Below are 12801 nucleotides of genomic sequence, written 5' to 3'. Positions count from 1 at the left end.
GACTTACTGTTGGGCCCGACATATAAATGTCACATGTATTTTTAAATTGCACCCATCTAGAAGATACAGTGCCCACACGCACGCTACCAGCATTCATTCATTTAAGTCTGGAAGGGATAAGTCAGGTTTAGAATCACGGAACCATCATCCCTGGCAAGGGCCTACCTATTATAACATCCTTGCTCTTAAAATGATGCGAAGATATTGTTAGCATTACACAGCTTGGAAAGCAGTGGCCACCGTCCAGAGAGAGATGGGAAAGAGGGAGGGGGAGGAAGAAAATGTCCATCGGGCTCCTGGGCTACATTCTGTCCCAGATTAGGCAAGTCTCCTCATGCACACAGAGTCACCCACACATCTGGAAATAATCATAAAATGTGCAGGGAAGCAGACTTCGTTTCTAGCAGCACCAACTGCCAGTCCTGACACCAAGCTCTACGAAGGATTCCCTGTACTCAGGACTCAGATCCATACAGGGCATGCGAGCTGGGCAGTGTTTCCCCACAAGGTTAGACTGATAAGGTAAGCGCACATTGCACAAGACGCCGATGCTCTGTGTTAAAGATGTGCTAAATGGGTCACAGAACTATTGTGCGGATACAACCAAGTTATGAGATCAGGCTCAGGGTGTGGATGATTAATGTTCTAAGAAGGGTGGTGAAACACCAGAGTTTTAAAATCTGTTTTTAATTTGCATTGCCTCACTAAATTATTGGGTGATGTTAAACAAGATCTTTAACTTCTCCGTGTCCGTTTCCTTCAAGAAAAATGAGAATAATGAGCATGGGACAAGAAAGTTTTCCCTCTCTCTCTCTTTTCATAGCTTGACGAACCTAAAAAATGATATAGCCCCAATTTTTCTTATGTTTCAGATGAGGAAGCTGAAGTTCTGAAAAGCCAAGAGACAAGGGATCCCTGAGTGGCTCAGCGGTTTAGTGCCGCCTTCAGCCCAGGGCCTGATCCTGGAGTCCTGGGATCGAGTCCCACATCGGGCTCGTACATGGAGCCTGCTTCTCCCTCTGCCTGTGTCTCTGCCTCTTTCTGTGTGTCTCATGAATAAATAAATAAAATCTTTTAAAAAAAAAAAGCCAAGGGACTAGTCTAAGGATGCACAGCTCTTCAATAGGGCAGAGCACAGGGACGTGATTTATAGATCCCATGCTCTTGCCACAAAATTCCATCCTTCTTTACAGAAGACTTTCAAATGCTTAGTTGAAAGTTTCCACGTTGTTAAACCAACGCTGACTACATGTGGAAAGTGCGAATCGAACTTCTGAATGATTTATTTTCTGTATTTGATGCTGCCTGTAGCTTTGGCTGTCTGCCACCTTGGTTCCTTCAGCAGAAACTTTTCTGAAGAGCAATAATAGCTAGAACACTAACTCGAAATGATGTCCTCTTTGGTTTCAGGATTTCAGTCTTCAGAACCAGATCACGTAGAATGGCGCCTACGCACATTGCTTGACATCTTTCCCTCTCTTGAGCTTGGGCTGTTTTGCTAAGGCCTATTCAGAAACATACCTGCTGACTTTCAGAAATCAAATGTAGGGCTTCGCAGGCCACAAAAGGGGGTGTGGTTGTGTGTGGAAAGAACATGAGGCTTTGGAGTGAGCTAGACTTGGGTTTGAGGTCTAATTCTTTCCATGTTGATTCAGCAAATATTTATGTCGGGTCTCTTATGCGCCAAGCCCTGTGCTGTATGACCTTGGGTGGGTCATTTAACTTTCCTAAGCCTCAATTTCCTCTCCTGTTAAATTAAGATAATAAACCCTTCCTTTTTAGCATTGTTCTGAGGATTAGAGCTGTGGTCTAAAAGTGACTGCACACAGAGAAGGCATCAGTAAATTGTGGCTGCTATTACTTTTATTGGAGGCTGGACTGCAAGTGTTCTAGAGATGGACAATATATTATCACTGGCTTGACAAACGCGACACCAAACCCAAGAGACAGAGGGACAGTTAAAACAGACCCAGAAACTAGAGGGAGAAGAGAGAAGGCTCCTGAGCAAATATCTTATTTATCATCTTTGGGGAAAACCTTCAAGTAATTAAAAATGTGTGTGTGTGCATGCATCTACACACACACTATATTCTTTATTATTTGCTTTCTCAGAATCCTAAAATGTCAGAAGTGAAAGGAACTTAAACATTCTCTCATTCAGCACTCTTGTTTACAAAGCAGGAACAGGCCGAGGGGCAAAGGGGCTTGCTGAGCAACAGCCCTCCCAAGTCCTGTCTGACTCACTTGCCTTCAGCACCTACATCTCCTCCTTCCCTCTCTACCATCTTGGTAGGTTATGGGATCAAAACCACTTTCAGAATGCAGACAAAGATAGCCGAGATGATGACTCCTTCAAAAGGATGTTATTCTAAAGATCTTGGTTAAATGAATAAAGGAAGGAAGATGTTAAAAGACTCTGAGGATGACTGTGAGGTGCTTCAGCCCCCTGCTGGTGAGAGAGAGAAGGTCAGACCCTTGGGCCTTCAGCCCGTGAAAGGCCAAGCTGCCTGAGGATCAGAAGCCAAGCAGAATTTTCCAGATCAAAGAGGAAAAGGGATGCAGAAATATGTGGGTAAGAGGGTAAAGGTGGAGGAAAAACAAGATCAGTAATAAGGAAGGAAGTTAAAGGAACTTTTTTAAAAAGAGGAGGGGAGGCCTTCATCACAGAGGTCATTTAGAATTTATTTGACTCTCTTGTTTTTCCTAGTGTGTTATTTGAAGAAAACCTTATATCTCTTCTCCTGTCCAGAGAAGTGAAACTGGGGGTGGAGGTGGGGGTGGGGGTGGGGGTTGAAAAGGATTTTTACTCCATATACCAGCAATTTTTGAATTTTATATTTTTATAATAAATTTTAAAATACATTTCTTCTTAAAAATAGTTTTTTGGCATTCAAAGTGGCACCCTAAGTCCAGACGCTGTTCTCCCTGGATCTAATACCTTCCCAACTCACTCTTAGGATTCAGAGCACCCAAGTGGGGAGGAGGCTGTGGCTCCTTGGGTGACACTGCCCTCTACTGGTCCCAGTGATAACTGCACCAGCCCGACTTGTGAGCCTGTCTCCCCGAGGCTCAAAGCCAGACTAAAAGAGTTTCGATGTCATTACCTTTTTATAATAAAATCTCTTGGCTTGACTGTTGAATCCCTTTTTTTCTGATTCTAGAATTGTTGAAGTCTGGCTTTTAAAAGGAATGGAGGATTGTGTTGGATATGCGGCAGTAAAACCTAAACGATAGAAACAAAATAAAAATTAGCATGGAGAATTGACAAATCCAGAAAACAGAGAGCATTTTAAAGTTTTATTTTATTTTGTTTTGTTATTTTTTTTCAAGATTTTATTTTTAGGTAATCTCCACACCAACACAGGGCTTGAACTCACAACTGTGAGATCAAGAGTCTCACGCTCCACTCACTGAGCTTAGCCAGGCGCCCCTTAAAGTTTTATTTTAAATGGAAAACAAGAGAAAGTTGTCTTTTGACAGGAGATAAACATGAAACTTACTTTTTAAAAAATATTCTCTTTACTTTCTTTCCCTCTTTGTAATTTATTGGGTATTCCCCACCCCCTGGCACTCCCGCCTCAACCCTTAAACTAGTGAGACTTGGTCACATCACTGAAGTATATTGTCCCAGGGAAGAGGAGGGATCTGACAGGGAAGACAGTCTTGCCATGCAAAAGGGGACACAAAACCATTCTAGAGCAGCCAGGAAGAGGAGATGGGTGTTCATCCTCAGCCCAGACTCACACCTCAGCAAAGCGCCATAAAATCCAAAGAGGTTAGGGAAATCCCAAACGGGCTTGCTGTCCTGGCACTGTGCAAGACGAGTGTAAACTTACGTTTTTGCTTTGTGCAAATGCGGGGTAAAAAGCATAAGGGGATCAGGTAGCAAATCAACTTAAAATTATAGATGTCTGGGTTGTGATGTATCAATGATATATAAATTCCCTGCTTTCCTCCTCCCCCTCCCTGCATCTGAGAGAAGGCCTCACACATTGGGATTCTTAAGTCTCCACAGGTAGCAACTCTCTGCACAGCAGATGAATCACAAACTCCCACCTGAGAGTGTAATAGAATCTGACTCCATGTCTTGATGTTGGATGCTGACAGCTCTAAAGTCTTAGTCTTTCCTCTTCCCCTCCTGCCCCACATTGGGTAAACTGATGAGCCCTGGAGGCTCTTCTCTTTGGTACCAGAAGATCAAAGCATACAATCCCTTTTCCTCACTCCAACCCCACCTCCTAACCACAATAAAACCCCAAGTGTGTCTCCCTTCCCCTCTCTCCAGCCATTCTGGGGCCAGATTGGGAAGCCTCCCCTGCTCCCCCCAGAAAGCCTTATTATGTGAGTAATAAACCTTCTCATATCCTCTTTTTGAGTATGTGGCATCACTGGTCTTGACATTCAAGCCAAATTTTGGGTAGGGGTCCATCCTGCCTCTGCAGGATGTGCACAACATGGAGCCATATCATCTCAACACCCAAGTGGGAACCCTCAAAGAGAAAATGTGTGCAAAAGTTGAAAAAAGAGAGATAAGGGAAAGAAAGGTGGCAGGATGTGGGGGTGACATTGCATAGAAACTATCTTTAAGGCCCATTTCTTAGTCTCTGAATTTTTGGAAACACAAAACTGCTTTTCAGACAGGGAAACCCTATGCCAACAGGGACCCCCTCAGGAGGTGTTATTATGAACAAGCTTTACAGACGAGGAAACTGAGGCTTAGTTACACATCTAAACCACACCGCTCTGAAATGAAACAGCCAGGGTTTGAACACAGCTGGTCTAATGAGCCCCAGCCCTTAAGCTCCAAGCTGTGCTACTTCTTCCTGAGTCTGACCCAGAGTAGGACCTCCCCAACACAGACCAATGCATGAAATAATGGGGAGGTGGCAATCTTGCCCAATTTGCTCAGATTGAAGATGAAGTCAAAGAAGCAGAATAAATGTTGGGCTAGAAAACATGTGAGAGATAAACATATGGTATATTCACTCCTTTCCTCCCTTCTCTTCCCACCCACATTTAGTAGGTGGATGGCTCTGTATTTTTTCTTTAAGGGGAATGAGAGAGAGCAAATCAGAAAGCATCACATGCAAGTCTTCCTGGTTTTTGTTTCTAAAAGTCCACTGGAAGAGATTGCAGAAAAAAACAGCAAAGAAAGGGGGCCTCTGTTTTTTGTTTGTTTGTTTTTTTAAGGTAAAAGGAAAGCCATCTCCTTGGGGAAGGAGAAAAGTTTCCTGACTCAAAGGAAGATCAAACACTTTGGCTTCTGGCTGTGGTAGAACAATATGCATGAAAGCCACCCTCTCGAGGAAGACAACCAGAAAAATAAGTTTTAAAAAATAACCCACAACAACCACTCTGGATAACTGAATTTTCATTTCCAACCAAAGTGGGACTGGATTTGCCCTCCTAGCTGTGGAAACAGAAGTTAGACAGGGGCAAAATATATGTAACTAATGGTTTTCCAGATACTGGACATCAAGCAACAAAAGATGGATCCCTGAGAAATGGGAAGCAAATGGGTCAGCAATAAGATTGCCCACAGCTTGCTGCCTGGAGAAGTTTCCAAGCCACATCACAGGAAGGAGGAGACCACGGGGAGCCTGGCAGTCTTCTTGAGCTGAGGAAATGAATCTGGAAGCCCAGAAAAACCAGGTTTCTAAAGTTCACAAAGCAGAAAACCAGAGAAGGGAGCTACACAGAGAAAGAGCTCTGGAGACTACACTGGTTTCCTGAGTATTGATCAGTAGATGCATGTGACAAAACTACCCAAGGCTGGGCAAAAAATCAACTGAAAGAAATAAGTTGAACAAAAACACCTGAATATCAGTATAGGCATAACTCCTATTTCCACTCATCAGAGTAGAAAGCTTTATAATTCCTAGAACATAGAGTATGCAGAGAGTTTCACCTCACAGACAGCAAAATGCTAGGCTAAATGCTGCCCTGCTTCCAGCTAACAACACTTAACAGCAAGACTTGAAAAAATCCAACTATTTCCAAGTAATTTAACTCCCAAAACAAAGCACAGGACTTTGCGGGACTACAAAAGGACTCAGCACCCAACAAATAAAATGCAAAATATATGGTATCCAATTAAGGATTAATAGGCATGTGAAGAAGAAAAAATGCAATTCATAAAGAGAAGACAAACAATCAAAACCAAAATTAATTTATAAAAACCGGCAGCAGGTCTGATTCAGCCAAAGGTCAAAGCAGCCACTCAGAAAACACTGCAAAAAGTTATTCTAAAAAAAAAAAAAAAAAAAAAAAAAAAAAAAAAAAGTTATTCTAAAACACTGCAAAAGTTATTCCTTCCTTCAAAAAAATTTTTTTATTTTTTTATTTATTTTTTATTGGTGTTCAATTTGCCAACATATAGAATAACACCAGTGCCCATCCCATCAAGTGCCCCCCTCAGTGCCCATCCCCCAGTCACCCCCATCCTCCACCCACCTCCCCCAAAAAATTTTTTTAGAGTAATCTCTATACCCAACATGAACACACTACCCTGAGATCAAGTGTTGCATGCTCCACCAACTGAGCAAGTCAGGTCCCCCAAGAGTTATTCCTAATAAGTCAACAAATGGAATAAAACAGAAACAAACAAACAAAAATACTCAATGCAAAAGATGGCAGAAAAAGTAAATAAGGAACAGATAGGACAAATAGTAAGCAAATCCCAAGATGGTAAACTTAAACCTATGTACCAATATTCACATTAAATTTCAATGTTCAATAAACATCCCAATCAAAAGACAGAGATGGTCAAAATAGTTAAGAGAAGAAGACCTAATTATATACCTCAAGAAACATACTTTAGGAGTGCCTCGGTTGCTCAGTTGGTTAAGCAGCCAACTCTTGATTTTGGCTCAGGTCATGATATCAGGGTCCTGGGATCGAGCCCTGCATCAGGCTTTGTGCTCAGTGTGCTTGTCCCTCTCCCTCTGCTTGTCCCTATCCCTCTGCTTGTCCCTCTCCCTCTGTTCCTCCCCCCCCCCACTCGCATTCTCTCTCTCTCTCTAAAATAAATAAAATCTTAAAAATATATATGTATACACTTTAGATATAACTCCAGAAATAGGTTAAAAATAAAAGAATGGGAAAAGATATACTATGTTAACACTACACAGAAGAAACCTAGATATTAATATCGGGCAAAGAAATATTACCTGCAATAAAGAGAGTCATTTTGTAATCATAAAGGGGTCAGTTCCTCAAGAGAATATGGCCTAATGCTGATACACCCAATAACAAGGAACTAAAAATACATGAAGTAAAAGCTGATAGTACTACAAGAAGAAATAGAATACTCCACAACTATAATCAGATTTAAAAGTTCCTCCTTCAATAATTTAAATAAGTAGATAGAAGATCAGCAAAAATATATAAGACTTGGGGGCACCTGGCTAGGTCAGTGGGTAAGAGCATGCAACTCTTGATTTTGGGGCTGTGAGTCTGAGCCCCAAGTTGGGTGTAGAGATTACTTAAAAATAAAATTTAAAAAAAAAAATACATGACTTGAGCAATGCTATTACCTAACTTGACCTAGTTGACATTTATAGAACACTCTACCTATTAATTTTTTATAATCTATCGCAGAAGATTGAAGAGGATAAGACATTACCCAATCCATTCCAGAAGGCCAGCATCACTCTGATACTAAAATCAAAGTCATGGTGGGGGTGGGAGGAACCACTGCAGATCAATAACCTTCATAAAGGCACATGCAGAAATTCTTAGAAAAATTTTAGTAAATTAAATCCAACAATACATAAAGGTAATACATCATGACCAAGTTGAGTTTATCTCAGTATTGCAAAGCTAGATTAATGTTTGAAAGTCAATGTCATTCACTATATTGACCAACTAAAAAAAAAACAAAAAACCGTATGATCATCTCAGTAGATGCAGAATGGAATCATGTAGTATGTATTCATTTTTGTCTGGCTTATTTCAGCATAATTATTTTGAGATTCATCATGTTGTTGAAGTGTCAATGCTTCACTGATTTTATTGCTGAATAGTATTTTCATTATATAGAAATGTGACATTGCTGATGGAAATTTGAGTTGTTTCCAGTTTGCGGGTATTGCAAATAAAAGCTGTTATCTACATTCCACTATAAGTCTTCTGAGTCGACATATGTTTTCATTTCTGTTGGGTAAATAGTCAGGAGAGGAATGGCTGGATCAAATGTCTAACTCTGAGAGAAATTGCCAAATTCTTCTCCAAAGTTGTGCCTCTGTCTTCACTGAGAGTTACTGGTCCTGCATGTCGTCATCAATAGGGGGCAGTCTTTTTCAGTTCAGCCATCCCATGGGCTGTGTAGTGGTATTTCATTGTGGTTTTCATTTGCATTTTGCTAATAACTAATGATGCTGAGCATCTCTTCATATGCTATTTCCCATCTGCATATCTTTTTTTTTTTTTGGTGAAGTATCTGTTAAGTAGATAGAAAAAGTATTTCATAAAATCTAATGTCCTTTTAGGATTAAACAAAAAAACCCTAGCCAATTAGGAATAGAAGCAAATTTCCCTAATCTGATAAAAGCTATCCATGACAAAAGTCCATAGCAAACATGATACTGGATAATGAAATATTAAAAGCTTTCTCCTAAGAGAGATAAACCAGGAGACTGTTGTCACTTTTCTTAATATTGTCCTGAAGGACTTTAACCAGTACAAGGCAAGAAAAATAAATTAAAATGTATGGATCAGAAAGGAAGAAATAAAGCTGTCATTATCTACAAATGATAAGATTACACATTGAAAAAGTTAAGAATCTATAGATGATCTATGAGGGGATTAGCTGAATTTAGTAAGGTCATTAGAATCAAGATCAATATACAAAAGTCAATTCGTCTTATTTCTATACCAGGATACAATTAGAAAAGGAAATTAAAATATTGCCACTTATAACAGCATAAAAATCAAATACCTAGACAGACATAAAGAAGATACACATGAGCTCTACATAGAGATCTGTAAAACATTCTTGAGAAAAATTAAGAATATTTAAATAAAAGAGATGCACATGCATGGGAGAACTCAATATTATAGAGATGTAAATTATCCCTAAATTGATTACTGGAATCAATGCAATCTAAATCAAAATGACAGCAAGGATTTTTTTTTATTTTTAGCACATTAATAAGTTGATTCTAAGAAGAAAGAAAAGACTGAATAAAGTATAGTATAGTATTGCATAGTATAGTATACTATTTGAGCTGAATAAAGAATCCAGAAGCAGCTCTGCAAATACACAGACACTTGATTTATGACAAAGGCAGAACACCAGAGTAGTAGAAAAAGAATGGCCTTTCAATCAATGGTACTGGGTCACTTGGTTACAGATACTGAAAACACCAAACTTGTGCATTCACCTCATACCATACACAGAAACAATTTCAACTGAATTATAGGTCTAGACACAAAAGGTAAAATAATGCAATTTCTAGAAGAAATTATATGGGGTGGGTAAATATTTCTCAAATAGGACAGACATACAGAGTAACTAAAATAGAAAGGATTGACAAGTTGGGTTATAGTAAGACCTTCTGTTGATTAGCACATCATTAAGAGCAGAAAGAAAAGTCACAGACTGAAAGAAGGTATTCACTCTCTCTGTAGCCGACAAACTGACTCATTTCTAGAATGGTTTAAAGAACTCTTAAAAATAAGAAAAATCCAATTTAATAAAACAGGCAAAAAACTTGAACAATCACTCCTCCTAAGAGAATATTCTAAAGGTCAACCAACATGTGAAAAATTGCTCAATCTCATTGATCAAAGAGTAATACAAATTAAAACTCTTTTGTGCAAAAGACATTGTTGATTATGTGGATTCTCATATCTTGCTTTTAACCAAGTAAAATTGGCAAAAAGCACTTTGGAAAAATGGCAGTATCAACCAAGCTGATCATTAACACATCCTCGGACCCAGAAATTCTTCTCTGAAGTAGAGATGACATACATACATATATGTCCCCAAAACTGTTCGAGCCTAGTTTGAAAAGCTTTTATTCAGGGTAGCGGCAGACTAGAAACAACCCAAAAGTCCTTCAACAGGAGAATGGATAAATAAGTGGCAGTGTATTCTGACAAAGAAAAACTTGGTAGCGACAAAAATGAAACATTAACTGATACATGAAACTCGGAGTTAAAGCTCTCAAACATGAGTGGAGAAGGCTGAGAGAATAAAGTTCATATTGTAGGATTCGGATCGATATGAAGCTCAAAAACAAACAAGGGGTGCCTGGGTGGCTCAGTGGATTTAGCATCTGACTCTTGATTTAGGCTCAGATCAGGATCTTAGGGTTCTGAAATAAAGCCCACCTCCACTCCCCCATGGGCTCAGTGGGGAGTCTGCTTGGGATTCTCGCTCCCTCTGTCCCACCCTTCCCACCACTCAGATGTGCACACTCTGTCTCGCTAAAATAAATAAATAAATCTTTTTTTTTTAAAGTTCAATAACAGGCTAAAGTAATTAATGATACTAGAAGTCAGGATAGCTGTCGTGTTTACTTGCACGGAGAAGGGAAGTGACAAGACAGGGCTTTAGGGATCTTGCTGCGATTCTATTTTCTTAGACTGAGAGAGTGATTCTATAGCTTGTATTTTCATTGTGAATATTCAGAAAGCTGTCTAATTATGATTTGTGTACTTTTTCTGAATACGTATTATGCTTCGATTTTAAAAAGTATTAAAGAAAAGGTGAGAGTACAAAATCAAAGGATGGGAGGAAGGAAGAAAGTTCTGGGTCTAGGTTGGAGATCAGCAGGGACTCTAGAAGTGCCACCAGGGAGGTGGAAATACCACAAAAGAAAGAAAAAGCAGTGAAGTAAGGATCTTGGAATGAGGTTTCCAGCCCTAGCAATGATTCCTAAACCCCAGATGTGGTCTAGAATTAGTGCATACTCACACAACTGAGGAGAGCCTGTGGGCTGGGACAATGAAGCTTTCATCTCCTGAGTGCTCCCTCCCTCCCTCCCCCCCTCCCCCAGTCCCCCCAGCCAGCACATCACTTCTTTCTACTGAAAAAGTTCAGGAGGACATAGGATTTGTGCCCATAATGGCCAGAGTTAAACTTGCCAACAACCCAACAGAGCATGTGTGGGGGGCTGGCTTGCATTAATTTTAGGAATAGAGAATGTAAGATCTCTTCACACATCTAAGTGTGAGGACTGAGATTCTCACCAGATACATGGAAATACCAAGTGTGATGAACAGATTTCCTCCTCCTTCCCTCCTCGTGCTTTCTTTTCATAGTTTCTTCCCAGTCATCACTCTAGAAGCAGTGAGGAGCCACCAAAGCAATCTATCTGATATGTCTTAAGGATGGCCTTGTTGGTATGACCCGGGATTTGCTATATTCCTCTAAACTGTGTTCTTATGTGCCAAAAAGAACACACGTCAAGAGCTCTCTCCTCCCCTCAAAGATATCTGTTAATAAATTCACAAGACCTCTCTGTAATTTGTTGGCATGGCTGGATTTTTTTTTGCCACGGTGTTGGGCTTCATGTGTCGAATTGTCCATCTTAGCAAAGTTCTGTGGTATGTTCCATTTGTTTGATGAAAAATTCTATTACATGTTCTTTTAAGCACCTGAAACAACAAAATACAGCATTTGTAGGGATCATCTCACATTCCTGTTACTATGTTGATTGGGTTCTGTTCTATCTGTAGAATATAGGCTGAGTAATCTTGCCGGCAGAACCTGAGATTTACCTAGATCTGTGACCCTGACTCCCAAGCACATTGCACTGCCTGGAACAGGAATTCTGGTTAGTATTCATTCATTGTTGATGCTGCTTACAGAGCTGATGAAGACCTGAATTTTATAAATTTATCCTTATCAAGATAACTGACATACAATGCAATTCGTTAGTTCTAAGTGCACAATTTTACGTTTTGGCAGATGCTTACAATTGTGCCAAATACCATCTCAATTAAGACAGAAATATATCCATCATCCCAAAGAGTTTCCTGTGTTTCTCTCCCGTCGATACCCTCCCAACCCTGACATCTAGCAACCACTGCTTTGTTGTCACCACAGTTGCCTTTTCTAGAACATATGTATATGCAATCATATACCATTCTCTGTCTTTTCTCACAGAGCACAAAGCTTTGCAGATCTTCCACGTTGCTGCCTATAGCAGTATATTGTTCCAACTGCTACACGTCCTGACCAACACTTGTTCGTTTTAGGCATTCTAGTGGTTGTCTAGTAGCATCTCCCTGTCACGGTCATTCATTGCCAATCAGTCAAACACTTGAGGAGAACCTTATTCCTATTTCTGAACTTTATCTGTGCAAGTCCGTCCTCTGCAGCATCCTATCCTATAAATTCCAACCTCTCTGGGCTCCCTGAACTCTGATTTCTATCTCCCCAACCCAGAAAGCTGGGCTTTGTTTGCCACCACGACCCCCTGAACCGTGGCCTGGAAACTGCCCCCAGCACTAAAGTTCCAGCACTTGCAGAGCTCTCCCTTGTTTTCCTTCTCTCAGGAACTGCCAAACGGAGCTGCCTTGTGTCTAAAACCAGTTGTTCCATGTGAGTGTGGGTTTTAGTTGTTAACAAGAGGAGCATGATTCAGTGTCCATAGCAGTTAACCTTTCGTGGACAGGCGAGCTCTGTTTCACACATCTTTCCTTCCTCCAGAACTCCTGCCATTTACTAACAAAGGAAGGACTGAATGAATGATGGCACGCTCCAACCAATCCTTTTCACCTGCACTGTCTGTTCCTCACTTGACTTTCCCACAGTGGCAATGCTCAATCTTCTCTGCTTGACAATCTGTC

General features: G+C 40.4%; 1 protein-coding gene across 6 annotated transcripts in view; it reads right to left on the bottom strand.

Annotated features, from left to right (window-relative positions):
• Positions 1 to 12801, bottom strand: part of STPG1 (sperm tail PG-rich repeat containing 1) — a 50783-nt gene that overhangs the window by 32986 nt on the left and 4996 nt on the right. For 5 of the 6 annotated variants that reach the window (XM_041768339.1, XM_041768345.1, XM_041768340.1 and 2 more), the window contains 2 exons: positions 11464 to 11604; positions 3105 to 3223 (listed from right to left, as the gene is read on the bottom strand). In XM_041768339.1, the coding sequence (XP_041624273.1) occupies positions 3105 to 3223; positions 11464 to 11536 (192 nt within the window). In that variant the 5' untranslated portion in view covers positions 11537 to 11604. Of the gene's footprint in view, positions 1 to 3104; positions 3224 to 7624; positions 9012 to 11463; positions 11605 to 12801 lie in introns of those variants that run through there. The other variant, XM_041768343.1, reaches the window with a different exon arrangement.

Source organism: Vulpes lagopus, chromosome 8 (assembly GCF_018345385.1).
Source record: "Vulpes lagopus strain Blue_001 chromosome 8, ASM1834538v1, whole genome shotgun sequence".
NCBI lineage: Eukaryota > Metazoa > Chordata > Mammalia > Carnivora > Canidae > Vulpes > Vulpes lagopus.
Note: the sequence above shows the minus strand (reverse complement) of the source record. Positions and strands in the feature narration are given on the sequence as shown.